The following is a 16,785-nucleotide window of genomic DNA, read 5'->3' as shown; positions in this document are numbered from 1 at the left end:
GCCTCCAGGTCGTGGCCACAGACTCAGTCAGCCAGAACTTCTCCATCGCCATGGTGACCATCCACCTTAGAGACATTAATGACCACAGGCCCACATTTCCCCAGAGCTTGTACATCCTCAGGGTGCCAGAGCACAGCGCCACTGGCTCTGTGGTCACCGACAGCATCCACGTGAGTGATGTGGACACGGTGGGGCTGTGGGGTCCCAGCAAGCAGGCATGCGTGTGTGTGTGAGAGAGTGTGTGTGTGTGTGACAGTGTGAGAGTGTGTGAGAGTATGAGTGTGAGTGTGTGTGTGAATGTGAGAGTGTGTATGATGTGAGTGTGTGAGTGTGTGTGTGTCAGAGTGTGATTGTGTGTGTGTGAGTGTGTAAGAGAGAGTGTGAGTTTGAGTGTGATTGTGTGTGTATGTGTGTAAGTGTGAGTGTGACTGTGTGTGACTGTGTAGGGCGTGTGTGTATGTGAGAGTGTGTGACTGTGTGTGAGTGTGAGTGTGAGAGTGTGTGTGTGAGTGTGAGCGAGAGTGAGTGTGTGAGTGTGTGAATGTGAGAGTGTGTATGATGTGAGTGTGAGAGTGTGATTGTGAGTGTATGTGTGAGTGTGTGTGATTGTGAGTGTGTGAGTGTGTGAGAGTGTGAGTTTGAGTGTGATTGTGTGTATGTGTGTGAGTGTGTGAAAGTGTGAGTGTGAGAGTGTGTGTGACTGTGTAGAGTATGTGTGTATGTGAGTGTGTGTGACTGTGTGAGAGTGTGAGTGTGTGAGACTGTGAGTGTGAGTGTGAGTGTGACAGTGTGAAAGTGTGAGTGTGATTGTGAGAGTGTGTGAGTGTGTGTGAGTGTGAGAGTATGTGAGAATGTGTGTGAGTGTGAGAGTGTGAGTGTGTGTGAGTGTGTATGTGTGAGATGGGGGTGACCATGAGTGAATCCGAGTGTGCTGGGGATTCTCCCTTCGTGTCAGGAAGCATGACAGCTCTGTCCCCACGAATGGCATGGGCGGTAGTGTGTGCATTGCCTCCACACAGCACCCTGCCGTGTCTCTGCCTCACAGGCCACGGACCCAGACACGGGCGCATGGGGCCAAATTACCTACAGCCTGCTCCCAGGAAATGGGTAAGGGCTCAGGGTGGGCCATGGGCAGGTGGGTGAGCAGGGCCCAGGCCCACCTGTGTGCTTCTCCGCCGAGATAGAATAGCTGGGGAAGACCGAAGGCACTCAGTTATATTTCAATTTCAGATAAGCAAAGAATGATTTTTTAAAATAATGAATATGTTGCATATACTGCATGGGATATGCTGAAATATTTGTTGTTATATATCTGAAATTCACACTGAAATGGCCATCTTGTGTCTCTATTTGCTGAACCTGGCCCCTCTGAGCAGGGTAGACCTCTTCCAAGTGGATCCCGTCTCAGGGACGGTGACGGTGAGGAACGGTGAGCTGCTGGACCGGGAGATCCAGGCCGTGTACTACCTGACACTGCAGGCCACAGATGGCGGGAACCTGTCCTCCTCCACCATGCTGCAGATCCACCTGCTGGACATCAATGACAATGCGCCCGTGGTCAGCGGCTCCTACAACATCTTCGTCCAGGAGGAGGAGGGCAATGTCTCCGTGACCATCCAGGTGTGAGCCCGCCTGGACCTGGTGGGTAGGGCTGGGGGAGGGGACCGAGCCTGCTCTGTGGGTATGCTGGCCCTGGGTAAAGTCAGGGCTCTGCTGTGTGGCTCTGAGACAGTGATTCAGAATCTCTGGGCCTGTTTCCTCTCAGGAAATGAAGAAAATTACAGCCTTACTCTCAGGGTCATTGGGGAATAATTTGATGACTTGTGTGAGGAGCTCAGCATTGGGCCTGCCACAGAGCAATCCCTCAAAAACATACACTTCTTTTTTATTTACCCACCTGCCCCACTCCAAAAATGACTTGAGGTGGCTTAGGTAAATAGTAAGATAAATATATGAAAGAAATAAGAAAAAAGAGAAAATAAGGGTGGCATTTGTTAAAGGGCACAAAGGTAAAATTAGAACCCAGTGCTACAGAATTGCTCGGAGTGAGCTGCGATTTCTGATCTGAGCTTCATGGAGGCCAAAGCAAAAAGGGAAATGAGATCAGTGGCCAGGTTCACAGAATTCATGAGATAAAAACCCACTAGTGGCTCCAGAGAAACACCAGGGAGTAGCTTCCTCCCTTGTCCTGAGGAGTTTGGAAGCTTCGCCCCTGAGGCATCTTGTGAGAAGTGAGAAACCAGGTCCTCAGAGTGACAATCTGGCGGCCACAGAGCCCTCCCTTCTTTCCAGCACTGTGTAGTTTCCAGACCATGTTCCTATCCCTGATCTCTTGACCAGCTTTTGAAGCAGGCGGTCTAATACTTCCCATTTTGCAGGAGACAACAGGCTCAGAAAGGTTAAGTGATTTTCTATGGTTACACAGCCAGTAAATGACGGCGCTGGGGCTGCAGCCCAGACCTTTCTGGCCCTGAAGCTTTGGCCTTTCCTCCTTCCTGCTTGGCACTTCTCCCCTGGTCTGTGAGCTCCTTGGGGCAGGAGCATTTCCGGTCGGCTGCTGTAACCATGGTGCCCAGTGTGAGCCCCAGGAAGCACTCGATGAATTAACTGACCTGAGTTCAGGGCACCACGGGATGAGCAGACAGGGTCAGGCTTTTGGGAAAAAAATGTCTCCAGCTGCTTTCAAATGATGCATGTAATAAACAAGATCCCAGCAGAACGAAATGGAGGAGCTGAAGGTGGGGACCAGCAGGGAGGAAGGAAAGAATTGGTTAAGTCAGAGTGGTCCCACTCTGGATTCAAGGCCACATTTGCTGAGCACCTACCCAGTCTTTGACTGGGTCCTGGGTCCTCAGAGATGAGTCCACCACTCTTCCTGTCCCCAGGCAGCTCCCAGTTGGGAAGAGGGCATCAGTCACCCAGCGGTGTCACCTGTGCTATGTTGAGACCGAGAGAAAGAGCCAACCTGGCCTGGAGTCAGGCAGGGAAGTTGTGGGGGGCATCGGGGTGAGGGAACAGAATCTGCAAAGTCCTGGCAGCATGGAGGAACCCACTGTGTTATCCACGCTGGTTTACCCCAAAGGCAAACCAAGCACGCCTTCAGGGCGCTGGCAGGGCAGGAACACACACGTACACACACACTCACAGACATACAAAGTGGGTGAAGAATCAGCTATTTAAAACATACAGCACTGATGACTGGGCATGGTGGCTGATGCCTGTAATCCCAGCACTTTGGGAGGCTGAGGTGGGTGGATCACTTGAGGTCAGTAGTTCGAAACCAACCTGGCCAACATGGTGAAACCCCATCTCTACTAAAATTACAAAAATTAGCTGGGTGTGGTGGCACACGCCTGTCATCCCAGATACTTGGGAGGCTGAGGTAGGAGAATCACTTGAACCCAGGAACTGGAAGCTGCAGTGAGCTGAGATCACACCACTGCACTCTACTCTGGGCAACAGAGCGAGACTCCACCTCAAAAAAAGAAAAGAAAACGAAAGGATAGACATGGTGGCTCACGCCTGTAATCCCAGCACTTTGGGAGGCTGAGGTGGGTGGATCACCTGAGATCAGCAGTTCAAGACCAGCCTGGCCAACATGGCGAAACCCCATCTCTACTAAAAAATACAAAAAAAATTAGCCTGGCATGGTGGTGGGCACCTGTAATGCCACCTACTTAGGAGGCTGAGGCAGGAGAATCGCTTGAACCCAGGAGAAGGAGTTTGCAGTGAGCGAGAGAGTTCATGCCATTGCACTCTAGCCTGGGGGACAAGAGTGAAACTGTCTGAGAGAAAAAACAAAAAAGAAAAAAAACAAAAGAGAAAAAAAGAAAAAAGAAAAAACTCTGTATATAGCACTGACATAGTCATTATGGGAAAATGAGAATCTTGCTGGACTTCACACTTACGAGTTTAAAACTTTCTTTGAATGTCTACAATTTCCTGTCCCCATATCCCCCTTCCTGCTAGAGTATCAGTAGCAAAAGGGCCTGTCTTGATGGGGGTTCTATTCCTTGCACCTGGAACAGGGCTGGGCACGTAGGTCCACAGTGGCCGTTTTTGAGATGAAAGAATGACCTCAGTGCTGAAGATCTCAGAAGCTCTTGCACACTGTTGACCTGAGCCCCTTAGATGGGAAACTGAGGCTGGGAGATGGGCCCACTGGCTCCAGGCCTGATTACTGCCTGCTTGGGCCAACGCTGGAGAGGAGGGTCTGGCTGCATCGGAGGGGCTGGGGGCTGGGAATGCCCGTGGCCGATGGCCGATGGCCAACCCCTGCTTACCTGCACAGGCCCACGATAATGATGAGCCGGGCACCAACAACAGCCGTCTGCTCTTCAGCCTGCTGCCTGGCCCCTACAACCACAACTTCTCCTTGGACCCCGACACAGGGCTCCTCAGAAACCTGGGGCCCCTGGACAGAGAGGCCATCGACCCTGCCCTGGGGGGCCGCATTGTGCTGACAGTGCTTGTGTCTGACTGCGGAGAGCCTGTCCTCAGCACCGAAGTCAATGTCACCATCACTGTGGAGGTAAGACCTGGCTCAGCCAGGATGGGCCCGGGGGTCTCCCAAGCCGATGGCCAGCCCCTCCAGCTTGAGTCACACTTCTGCCTTCTGCAACCAGCCTGCCTGGGTTACAGTCCCGCTCACTCGTATGGTCCCAGGCAATTACGCAACCTCCCTGAGCACTCAGGCTCCTCGTCTATAAAACGGGGGTGAAAAGGTTAAAGATGAAGTGAGTTAATGAATGGAAAGTGCTTGGTAGCATGCCTGGCCTATAGACGGTATCAGTAAATATCAGCTCTAACTGTCACTCACAAAGTCCCACCTGATACCCTCCTGTCTCCCTGCCACCATTGAAAAGCAAAGGGAAGGGGTGAAAATCAGCACTGCTGGTGTCTACTGCACATCAGGGCATCCCCCAAGGTCGGGGTGGTTATTACCTTTTTGCATTTATTTATTTATTTATTTATTTATTTATTTATTTATGAGACAGGGTCTCCCTTTGTCACCCAGGCTGGAGTGCAATAGTGCCATCATGGCTCACTGCAGACTCAACCTCCCAGGCTCAAGTGATCCTCTCGCCTCAGCCTCCTGAGTAGTTGGGACTATAGGCACATGCCACCATGCCTGGTTAATTTTTTTATTTTTGTAGAGATGGGATTTTTCCATGTTGCCCAGGCTAGTCTGGAACTCCTGAGCTCCAGCAATCCACCCGCCTTGGCTTGCTAAGTAGCTAAGACTATGCGTGCCACCACGCCTGGCTAATTTGGCTAATTTTTAAAATTTATTTTTCATAGAAACAGAGTGTCACTTATTGCCCAGGCCAGTTTTGAACTGTTGGCCTCAAGTGATCCTCTCAACTCAGCCTTACAAAATGCTGAGACTACAGGCATAAGTCACTGAGCCCGGCTTATTACCATTTTATTGATCGAGCAACTGAGGCAGGCCTGGGTGCGGTGGCTCATGCCAAAAACCCCAGTACTTTGGGAGGCCAAGGTGAGAGGATTGCTTGAGCCCAGGAGTTCGAGACTGGTCTGGGCAATATAGCGAGACCCCATCGCTACAAAAATAAAAAATTAGCCAGGCATGGTGGCATGTACCTGCAGTCCCAGCTACTTGGAAGGCTGAGGCAGGTGGATCGTTTCAGCCCAGGAGGTTGAGGCTACTGTGAGCTATGATCATGCCACTGCAATCCAGCCTATGAGACAGAGCAAGACCCTATCTCAAAAAAAGAAACTGAGGCACAGAGAGATTCAGTACCTTGCCTGGGGTCACAAAATGGGGTTTTGACTCCGATCAGTCTGGTTCTAAGGCTGCCACCAGCCTACAAGTCACCTTCCTCTGGAACAGTATTGTAACAAATGTGCACCTCTGCCATGTCTGTGATGTAGATGGCACCCCATAGGGTTGTGCAGTGCACAGCCAGCACCACTGCACATAGCAGTCCCATGTCCCCTGGATTGGGCTGTGCCATTTTCACACAAGGGTCAGAGAGTGAGACCTCAGAAATGAAGAAATCGCAGCAGAATGAGGACTTGCTGGTTGTCCTTGGGATGGGAGGGCTGCAAAGAGAGAACTTCATTTCCTGAGTGCACAGGTTTCTTCACCCCTGTGAGTAGTCCTCACAATTGCCCTGTTAGTGGGACTACTACCCCGTTTTGCAGATGAGGATGCTGAGGTCCAGAGAGGTCAAGGTCACACATGAGGCAGAGGTGCAGCAAGATGTGACTCAGCGCTCTTAGCCACTTCTGTGAGTTAGGGTGACCTTGAGAATGCAGCTGGTCTTGTGCATGGAGCCAATGATGTCATCTCTGGGAAATTAGCAGCAGAAAAGACATCTAGCTAAGGTGCAAGGACACTGTCTTCCAAATGTTCACTCTAGGGTTATTCAGAAAAACAAACACCTGTTATGTGACCCACAAACCCGGGAAGGCCTGGCGTGCTCAGGGCATCCCCCAAGCACATGCCAGTGTTAGGGGACACAGGGGAGGGCAGAGTCACCTCCAGGCTGTGACAATAGTTGCAGGGCTCCAGCTGTGCCCAGTGGGCTAGGGCTGGCCACAGAGGTGAGAGCTGAAAACAGCTGGTGTCCAAGGCAGGGGCAGGTCTAAGCTTCTGCAGGTCCCCGGAGCCCAGCTCTGCCTAAGCACAGAGCTGGTGTCGTGGGCTCAGTTGTGTGCAGGAGGGACAGGGGTAGGAGGGGACAAGGGAAAGTGTGGGCCTTGGGGCCTTTGTGGACATATAATGGTATTGGTGCCAACACAGTAAATCCGAGAGATGGAAGTCAAACAGGGCCAGGCAGGGCCGCAGGTGGGGACCCAGAACTGTGTTTCCAGAAAGCAGGGTCTAGAACATTCTAAAGCTGTGGTCAGAGAAACAGGAAGCAAGCAGGGCTTCCTGAGGATGGATATGTAAGGCCAAGGTTCCACTGTAGGTCCCGAACCCCAGGTGTGTGACCTGGGCAAGTTCCCTCCTCTCAGAGCCGGTTTCCTCATCTGGGAAGTGGGCAGTGAGGTCTGGGCACTAGCAGAACCCGTGCCTCAGAGCACAGGGACTATTGGTTTATCAGGTTGGCTCTGGGGAGGGTGAGATGGGATCCCGGGGACTCAGACCTATCTCTGCCTGCAGGACATCAATGACAACCTGCCCATCTTCAACCAGTCCAGCTATAACTTTACGGTGAAGGAGGAGGATCCAGGTACTTGCTCCCTGGGCCAGGAGAGTCACTGGGGCTGGGGCCTGGCGTGGCTTTGTCAGGGTGGATCTGGAGTTCCAAGAGAGGCGAGGGCAGAGGAGGCTTCCTATGGCGGGGCCAAGAGTCCCTCAGAGCTCTGCCCCTTGTCCACAGGAGTGCTAGTAGGCGTGGTGAAGGCCTGGGATGCAGACCAGACGGAAGTCAACAACCGCATCAGCTTCAGCCTGTCAGGGAGTGGTGCCAACTACTTCATGATCCGAGGCTTGGTGCTGGGGGCTGGGTGGGCTGAGGGCTACCTCCGGCTGCCCCCGGACGTGAGCCTGGACTACGAGACACAGCCCGTCTTCAACTTGACAGTGAGTGCCGAGAACCCAGACCCCCAGGGGAGTGAGACCATAGTAGACGTCCACGTGAATGTGAAAGATGTGAACGACAATCCCCCCACCCTGGATGTAGCCTCACTCCGGGGCATCCATGTGGCTGAGAATGGCTCACAGCATGGCCAGGTGGCCGTGGTGGTTGCCTCGGATGTGGACACCAGCGCCCAGCTGGAGATACAACTTGTGAACATTCTCTGCACCAAGGCCGGGGTCGATGTGGGCAGCCTGTGCTGGGGCTGGTTCTCAGTGGTGGCCAACGGCTCTGTGTACATCAACCAGAGCGAAGCCATTGACTACGAGGCCTGTGACCTGGTCACGCTGGTTGTGCGGGCCTGTGACCTAGCCACGGACCCTGGCTTCCAGGCCTACAGCAACAATGGTAAGGTGGCCTGGCCTTGCAGGGCTTGGCAGGCCACAGCTTAGGGGCTGTGGGAAGGAGCCCTGGGCTGGGACTTATAAGATCTGGGCTCAGATCCTGGCTCCAGCCCTTTCCAGCTGCAAATATTGGGAAAGTCCCAAACCCTCTCCAAGCTTCAGTTTCCCTATCTGTCCAGTGGAGTTGGGCAGTAGGGTTGGCTGTGAAGATTCAATGAGAACATGGATGTAAGGCATTTATTGCAGTGCCTGGCATGCAGTAGCATCAAATTAATGCCATTATTTTGCAAGATGCTGTGAAAGAAAGATCATACTTCAGAGTCAGATGTGTACTTGTATCCCACTTCTGACACCAAATAGCAATAATAGCCACATTAACAACTAGCATATATTGAGTCCTTATGACAGCCAAGAACTACACTGGGCACCTCGTAAGCATTTTTGCATTTCCGCACAACCTGTGGGGTAGGCGGTCCCTATCCAATTTTATAGATGAGGAAACTGAGGCAGAGAATGGGCATTTAAACAACCAGCTTACATAGTTAGAATGTGTCCATATAATGTCATAGGTGAGATCTACCTAGGCTGGGCCCAGTCCTGGCCCACCACTATTGCTGTGTGACTTTGACAAGCTGCTTATTAGCTCTGAGGTCTGGGATGATACTCCCACCCACACAGGCCAGAGAAGACTGAGCAGGCATTCTGGATCAGGAGCAGGGGAGGGGACTGAGCAGGCATTCTGGGTCAGGAGCAGGGGAGGGGACTGGACATGGGGAACACATGGGAGAGAGGCTGCAGGGCATGGGGTTAAGGCTGTGGGGCATGGGGTTGAGGCTGGGGACCACCAGGTTGAGGCCCAGGCTCCTTGGATCAAGCTCTTGCCCAGAGCCAAAGCCAGCTTATCTTGTCTCCTAGGAAGCCTCCTCATTACCATCGAGGACATAAATGACAATGCACCCTATTTTCTGCCTGAGGAAAAGACTTTTGGTAAGCAGCAACCCCCTTTACACACCGTACCCCTGCTCCATGAGGCCACCTTTGAGCAACCCCCACAGACCCTCCATGGACCCAGGGGGGACTTTTAGAAAGGGGGGAGGCCTCTAATTCTGCCTCTTCCTAGGGCTGCAATAGAAGATGACACTGGAATTTTTTTTTTTCTTTTTCTTTTTTTTTCTTTTTGAGATGGAATCTCACTCTGTCGCCCAGGCTAGAGTGCAATGATACGATCTCGGCTCACTGCAATCTCTGCCTCCCAGGTTCAAGCAATTCTCATGCCTCAGTCTCCCGAGTAGCTGGGACTACAGGCATGTGCCACCGTGCCTGGCTAATTTTTGTATTTTTAGTAGAGATGGGGTTTCATTGTGTTGGCCAGGCTGGTCTCGAACTCCTGGCCTCAAATGATTTTCCTGCTTTATGATTTGGCCTCCCAAAGTGCTGGGATTATAGGTGTGAGCCACCACGCCCAGCCAACATTGGAGTTTCCATTCCGGCTCTGCCTGACCTAACTGTCGGGCCCTGGGCCAGACCTTGCCTCTCTATGCCTCCATTACCCCATGGTCCTGTGGGCCTGTGACAATGGGAGGTGGATGACTTGCTAACTTCTGGCCCAGTGGTGACTGTAATGGGGGTCTCTTTTGGTAGAGAGGTTGAGGGCAGATTTAGAGGGATGAGCCCTGAGCTGTGCTCATGGCCAGCCTTGGTCCAGGTGGGCAGTGTCCCAACCCTGCTGACCCCCTTCCCATTCACACCTGCAGTGATCATCCCTGAACTTGTGCTGCCCAACCGGGAGGTGGCTTCTGTCCGGGTAAGTTCTTGGCTCCAGCCTTTGTTGGTTACGTGAGCCCCAGTGGACACAGAGCTGAGGCCTTCAGGCCTTTAATGGTAGAAAGAAAATATATGGGCTCCAACATATGAAAAAGAAAACCCCAGAAGGGAAACACCTATCTAATCAGTGTAATCAAACTTCACTGTGTTAAATGTAGCATTCATAAAAATGTCATGACCGCAAACACCACTCGCAGTCTAGATATTTCTTACTCTGCCAGAATTCTTGAGTGGTACAGAGAACTCGTAGCCAATTGTAAATTAAACCAGTGCCTTGTCATTAAATAATTCTCAGAACCAGCCAGGCACGGTGGCTCACGCCTGTAATCCCAGCACTTTGGGAGGCCAAGGCAGGTAGATCACCTGAGGTCGGGAGTTTGTGACCAGCCTGACCAACATGGAGAAACCCTGTCTCTACTAAAAAATACGAAATTAGCCGGGCGTGGAGGCACATGCCTGTAATCCCAGCTACTGGGGAGGCTGAGGCAGGAGAATCAACCCGAGAGGCGGAGGTTGTGGCGAGCCGAGACCGCGCCATTGCACTCCAGCCTGGGTGACAAGGACGAAACTCTGTCTCAAAAAAAAAAAATTATCAGAGCCAAATCATAAAAAGGCTTTCAGCTGTTTATGGTGTCGGATGTGGACGAGTTTATTAGGGGTGGCGGCCATGCCGTGTGGGGATGAGGCCTCCCACACCACCGAGGGCTAGGCCTGGCTGAGCTTCTTACTGACCTGGAGAGCTGCCTACTCTCTCTGGGACTCCGTTTCCCTCTTCGACAAGAAGCTGGCAGTTCCCAGAATGTGACATGTGGGTGCCACTCCCTATGCTGTGGAAAGGACATGGATATAGGAGATGGACAGGGCTGGCCTCCCCCACTTAGAGCTGAATGTAGGGACATGGTCTCTCAGAGCTTCAGCTTCCTCTTGTAAAATGGGGATAGTAATTCTCCCTCTCGACGTTGACGTTCATGCTAGAGACAGTGACTGTGTGACTTTCAAGCCTTAAGACAGTTTCCCAGTCTTCTGCCAATTTCGTTCTAATGTCATGAGTTTAGCCACGGCAATTTTCTTTAAATAGACTTCTTTTTAAGACTTAAGCACCGGTGTTGGCCTATCCTCAGCAGTAACGTTGGTGAACTCGAAGCTCTGTGTGCTGGTTAAATTTTTCTCTGAAAGGCACTAGAATGAATAAAAATGTTTATGTCCTCTCCCCAACCAGTTTCATGGTCCACTAGGGGAGTTGGTACTCACATTAGCACCGAAATGAGGGATCCCAGGGGAGGTGCTTAGGAAATCGGAGCATTGCTGTGTGTGTGCGTGCCAGTGTGTGTGTGTCCAAGTGTGAATGTGTGTGCGTATGTGTATAAAGGTGAGCAAGTGTATGAGAATGTGTGGGACAGTTTGTGGGTATGTATAAGTGTGTGACTGTGAGTGTGTGCATGTGTGTGTGTTACTGTGCAAGTATTTGTGTATGTGAATTGAGTGTGTGTATTTGTGTGTGTGAATTGTGTGTATTTGTGTGAATTGAGTGTATTTGTGTATGTGAATTGAGTGTGTGTATTTGTGTGTGAATTGTGCGTGTTTGTGAATTGAGTGCATTTTTGTGTGTGTGAATTGAGTGTATTTGTGTGGAGTGTGTATTTTTGTGTGTGAATTGTATTTGTGTGTGCATGTGAATTGAGTGCATGTATTTGTGTGTGTGAATTGAGTGTGTGTATTTGTGTGAGTGTATTTGTGTGTGTGAATCAAGTTTGTGTATTTGTGTGTGTGAATTGAGTGTGTGTATTCGTGTGTGTGTGTGAATTGAGTTTGTGAGGGTGAATGCCTGTGAGAGCGAGGGTGTGTGTGTGTGTGTGTGAGGACAAGTATGTGAGTGTGAGAGGGTATGTGAGTGTATGTGAGAGTGTGAGAATAAATGTGTGTAAGGGTGTGTGAGGATGTGTGTGTGTGTGCATCTGTGTAAGTGTGGGTGTATTAAAGTGAGAGAGTGTGTGCGTGAGTGTGAGAGTGTGAGGGGGAGTGTGTAGTGTGCATGAGAGTGTGAGAGTGTGTGAGTGTGTGTGGGGGTGCGAGTGGGTGTGAGTGTGAGGGTGTGTGTGAGTGTGTGTGAGAGTGTGAGGGTGTGTGAGAGAGTGTGAGAGTGTGTGAGGGGTGTGTGAGTGTGAGTGTGTGTGAGGGGGTTTGTGTGAGAGTGTGAGGGTGTGTGAGAGAGAGTGTGAGGGTGTGTGAGAGAGAGTGTGAGGGTGTGTGAGAGAGAGTGTGAGGGTGTGAGAGAGAGAGAGTGTGAGGGTGTGTGAGAGAGAGTGTGAGGGTGTGTGAGAGAGAGTGTGAGTGTGTGTGTAAGTGTGTGTGAGACTATGGCAGTGCAGGGGTGTGTGGGGAGCAGGGCAGGATTTCAACATGTGAGGGACTTAGGGCAGTGATCTGTTTAGAATTGGGGAACAGGGGCAGGGATTTGTCCAAATCTGGATTTGCAGAGCAGGCACACTGTTTTTTGAAACCATTTGCTTATTCGGGACAGTGTGGGGATGGTGGATAGAGACGTCGAGGACTAGCCTCCCAGGCCACCCTTGCCTCTGATTCCTGCTGGGGTGGAGGGATGCCTGGCCTGGCTGGGCCCCCAGATATTATCAACTCTTGCTCCCAGGCCAGAGACGATGATTCAGGGAACAATGGCCTCATCCTGTTCTCCATCCTCCGAGTAGACTTCATCTCTAAGGACGGGGCCACCATCCCTTTCCAGGGCATCTTCTGGATCTCCAGCTCCTCCGAGGCCGACGTGTTCACTGGGAGCATTCAGTAACTGCGGGTGGCCCCGGGAGGGAGGTTGTGAGGAGGGGCCTGATAGGAGCTTTCAGGCAGCAAGTCCCCCATCCTGGAGGTTACAAGTCTCCTGAGGATTCAGCTTGGGTTCCAAGATTGACCTGCACCTCCCGCCTTCCACAGGCCAGTGACCAGCCTTGATTCCACTCTCCAAGGCACCTACCAAGTGACAGTCCAGGCCAGGGACACACCTTCCGTGGGTCCTTCCCTGGAAGCCAACACCACCCTGAATGTGAGTGCCAGTCCCACTTCCAGCCCCCAATGCCCTCTGCCAGCCCCCAGAGTCCCTCATGCCTCATCTCCTGCACACCCTCTTCCCTCAGCTCTTCACCGTGGACCAGAGTTACCGCTCGCGGCTGCAGTTCTCCATACCAAAGGCGGAGGTGGGCGCCAACAGACAGGCGATTAATGAGTAGGTCTGGGGGGCCCGGGAGGGAGCGGTGGGAAGAACAGGGTGTAGGAGCCTGGTCCCCGACAAAAGCTGGATGGGATGTCTCTCAATCCTGTTCCTGACCCATGTTTGACCTTGTCCCTGTCTTTAACCCTGTACTTTAACCTGCACCACGTTCCTGCATGTCCCCAGAAGCCCATACCCAGCCGAGGGCAGAGGAAGGCCTTGGAACAGGGCTGCCATGTACAGTTGTGAAGGCTGTGCCCTGCACAAGGGTACTCTGCTTGCTAAGCTATTAACCCAGCCCCAGAGGAAGAGATTTCCTTTTGTAATTTTCACAGAGGTGCTACCTACTCAGCCAACAGAGCTGTCCAGAGGAGGTGCCCCTTTCTCGCTCACACAATTCTTAATTCCACTGGCTCAGCCCTGGTCACAGACCCAGGCTAAGACCCCTCGGTGACATATGCCTCCTTTGCAGGGCTCTTACCCAGGCAACCAGGACTACAGTATACATTGTGGACATTCAGGACATAGATTCTGCAGCTCGGTGAGTGCCCAGAGGCCTGGGGGTGGGGGTGAGGGAGATAAGCGGTAGCAGGAGGGGCCTGCTGGGTGATCCAAGCTGCTGACTCTTCAGCTCTGTCCCCCTCCAGGGCCCGAGCTCACTCCTACCTCGATGCCTACTTTGTCTTCCCCAATGGGTCGGCCTTGACCCTTGATGAGCTGAGCGTGTGAGTGGGGCTGCCCTTGGGGCAGGTGTGAGGGTGAGCAGGAAGCCTGGGGTGTACCAAAGTCCCTCCGTCCTAAGTGAAGTTCTGTGGCCAGGATGATCCGGAATGATCAGGACTCGCTGATGCAGCTGCTGCAGCTGGGGCTGGTGGTGCTGGTGAGTGCGGGCAGGGCGGGGCAGCAGGTGGGGCTGCTGGGACCCCACAGCCTCCCTCACACTTGTCCTTCTCCAGGGCTCCCAGGAGAGCCAGGAGTCAGACCTGTCGAATCAGCTTATCAGCGTCATCATAGGATTGGGAGTGGCTTTGCTGCTGGTCCTTGTGATCATGACCACGGCCTTCATGTGTGTGCGGAAGAGGTGCGACTCCCATTGCCTCTGTGTCTACAACCTTCACCCTCTCCCACTACCCAAGATATCGGGGGGCGGGGGTAGAAAGAGCTGGGGTTTAGGCACAGGTATACATGCATTCACTCCCCAGTGACCCAGTGTGAGATCTTGGGGGAGTCACCTCCTCTCCCTGAGCCTCAGTTTCCTCATCTGCGAATGGGCACGACACTAGATTCCTCAGTGCACTCAAGGAAGTAACGTGCATCTCACACCCAGCAAGACGTCTGGCACACACTATGCATTTAATAGATGTTGCTGCTTTTTCCAATATGTATAGAGTCAGCAGCCTTATCTAGGTGTGACTTCAAGCCTTGTCACTGGCTATGTGACCTTCAGCACATCACTTGCTTTCTCTGGCTCTTACTTCTACTCTCTGTAAAATAGAGCTAACATTCACCTCCCAGGATGTTGTGAAGCAACACACTCAGGGCCTCCACTGAGGACACAATAGGTGTGCAGCAACAGTGTGACCCCTCTTCCGGTTCCCCACAGCTACAACCGGAAGCTTCGAGCTATGAAGGCTGCCAAGGAGGCCAGGAAGACAGCAGCAGGGGTGATGCCCTCAGCCCCCGCCATCCCAGGGACTAACATGTACAACAATGAGCGGTGAGCAGGGGTCAAAGGGTAGGTAAGAGGCCTGGTGGGGTGGCTGAGGGCCAGGCCACTTGACTAGGCTTTCTCTCCAGAGCCAATCCCATGCTGAACCTCTCCAACAAAGACCTGGGCTTGGAGTACCTCTCTTCCTCCAATGACTTGGACTGTGTCAGGTGAGCAGTGCCCCTCACAGCCAGGCTAGGTGGTGGTGGTGGTACAGGTAGTGATGGTAATGGTGATGATGATGGTGGTGGTGATGATGGTGATGAGGATGGTGTTGGTGGCAGTGATGGTGTTGGTGGTGATGATGGTGATGACAATGGTGATGGTGGTGGTCATGGTAGTGGTAGTAGTTGTGGTGGTGGTGATGGCGGTGAGGTGATGGTGATGGTGGTGATGATGGTGTTGGTGTTGAGGTGGTGGTGATGGTGGTGATGGTAGTGGTGGTGGGTGATGGTGATGGCAATGGTGATGGTGGTGGTCATGGTAGTGGTGGTAGTTACTGTGGTGGTGGTGATGGTGATGGTAGTGATGGTGATGGTGGTGATGGTGGTGGTGATGGTGGTGATGGTACTGGTGGTGGGTGATGGTGATGACAATGGTGATGGTGGTAGTGATGGTAGTGGTGGTAGTTACTGTGATGGTGGTGGTGATGGTGGTGGTGATGGTGATGGTAGTGATGGTGGTGATGATGGTGATGATGACAATGATGATGGTGTTGAGGTGATGGTGGTGATGGTAGTGATGATGGTAGTTGTGATGACACTGGTGGTGGTGATGATGGTGGTAGTTGTGGTGGTGATGGTGATGGTGATGATGGAGGTGGTGGTTCTTGGGCACAGCAAGGGAGGACTGGGCCTGCCAACACCTGCGCTCCATCACCTCTCTTACAGCATCAACTCCCTGGACGACAACTCTGTGGATGTGGAGAAGAACAGTGAGGAAGTCAAGGCAAGATGGGGGATGAATTGGTGCCTAGAGATTCCAACTTGGGTTCTCCTGTGGAGGGGTTCAGGACAGAGTTCAAGGGACCTGCTACTGACATGGGCAGTTCTGCTTCTCTGCACCAGGCCCCAGGAAGCCCTGCGGCTTTGGAATGGGGTCCAATTCCTGCTCCTCCACTGGTTCACTGTGTGACCCTGAGAGGTTGACTTCTTGCCTCTGTGTCTCAGTGTTTTCACCTGTAAATCGGGTTGGGAACATCAACCATGCAGGGCCATTGTGAGGATTAAATAAGGGCAGGCATAAGAACCACTTGGCACAAACAAGCGCTACCAATCTGCCTCCAGCCCTTTATGGCCGTTACAGGAAAGCCAGCTGGGGGTGGGGAAAGAGATCCAGAGGTGAACGAGCATAGTCTAGCAAAGGAGAGAAGACAGGTTCAAATAAACAACAGTACCGCCATCTGTTAAACAGGTGAGTTGGTTGGATGATATCAAGTGTTCATAGACTGGTCTGCTACGTAAAAGCACCTGAGGAGCTCTCGAAGAATACTGATGCCCAGGTCACACCCAGGTCCATGGGTGCAACATTCTAGTATTTTAAAGACTAAGAGTTCTGATTCTGATGGCCCACGTGGAGCCTGGGCGTGGACCTGTTGTAAAAGCTGCTCAGGGGGTGCTAAGGTGCAGGCAGGGTGGACACCGCAAGAGCAGGTCAGCGGGCTAAGTGCGGGGTGGGTCCTGCACATGGAGGGGTGGCTCTCTGGAAGCAGAAGGAACTGCCCTCTCTCCTTCCCACTTTGAAAGCCACCTCTGGAGGAGACACTCTAAGGCCCATTGGAGCTGTGATAGTCTGAGGTTCTGTGTGTGGTGTTGCGCAGGATTCACCCACATTTTCCCCCAGTCTGGGTTCTGGCCTTGGCCGGGTCCCTGCCTGCTAGGGGCTCCCAGCCTGACTTCATGGTTCAGAATTTGTTTTCCCCGAGGACTCCTTACATGGAAAGATTTGGTCAACCAAAGCCTCTCTTGGTCTTTAAAATGGTAGAATGTTGCACAGGGGCCCAGGTATAACATGGTGCAGGGAATCTGGCACAGAAGCCTCTGGAGAGGCCCCAGGTATGGTTGTGTGGGTGGTAACGCA

The 16,785-nt window shown here is 52.4% G+C and overlaps 2 protein-coding genes across 7 annotated transcripts in view; one reads left to right on the top strand and one right to left on the bottom strand.

The window, feature by feature from the left end:
* The window catches only part of NOP16 (NOP16 nucleolar protein), a 274,193-nt gene that overhangs the window by 205,642 nt on the left and 51,766 nt on the right, over positions 1-16,785 (bottom strand). Inside the window, exon 1 of one of the 6 annotated variants that reach the window (XM_050793303.1) lies at positions 12,397-12,406. The exons of the other annotated variants lie outside the window; for them this stretch is intronic. The gene's annotated coding sequence lies outside the window, so the exon portion shown is untranslated. Of the gene's footprint in view, positions 1-12,396; positions 12,407-16,785 lie in introns of those variants that run through there. 6 annotated transcript variants of the gene reach the window in all.
* The window catches only part of CDHR2 (cadherin related family member 2), a 48,119-nt gene that overhangs the window by 29,273 nt on the left and 2,061 nt on the right, over positions 1-16,785 (top strand). The window contains exons 14-31 of the mRNA XM_050793382.1: positions 9-170; positions 1,046-1,107; positions 1,377-1,620; positions 4,292-4,531; positions 7,133-7,202; positions 7,353-7,958; positions 8,870-8,941; positions 9,709-9,758; positions 12,426-12,577; positions 12,725-12,833; positions 12,925-13,013; positions 13,471-13,539; positions 13,646-13,723; positions 13,818-13,878; positions 13,955-14,079; positions 14,602-14,715; positions 14,796-14,876; positions 15,597-15,654. Of these exons, the coding sequence (XP_050649339.1) occupies positions 9-170; positions 1,046-1,107; positions 1,377-1,620; positions 4,292-4,531; positions 7,133-7,202; positions 7,353-7,958; positions 8,870-8,941; positions 9,709-9,758; positions 12,426-12,577; positions 12,725-12,833; positions 12,925-13,013; positions 13,471-13,539; positions 13,646-13,723; positions 13,818-13,878; positions 13,955-14,079; positions 14,602-14,715; positions 14,796-14,876; positions 15,597-15,654 (2,442 nt within the window). The remainder of the gene's footprint in view (positions 1-8; positions 171-1,045; positions 1,108-1,376; positions 1,621-4,291; positions 4,532-7,132; positions 7,203-7,352; positions 7,959-8,869; positions 8,942-9,708; positions 9,759-12,425; positions 12,578-12,724; positions 12,834-12,924; positions 13,014-13,470; positions 13,540-13,645; positions 13,724-13,817; positions 13,879-13,954; positions 14,080-14,601; positions 14,716-14,795; positions 14,877-15,596; positions 15,655-16,785) is intronic.

Source organism: Macaca thibetana, chromosome 6 (genome assembly GCF_024542745.1).
Source record: "Macaca thibetana thibetana isolate TM-01 chromosome 6, ASM2454274v1, whole genome shotgun sequence".
NCBI lineage: Eukaryota > Metazoa > Chordata > Mammalia > Primates > Cercopithecidae > Macaca > Macaca thibetana.
Note: the sequence above shows the minus strand (reverse complement) of the source record. Positions and strands in the feature narration are given on the sequence as shown.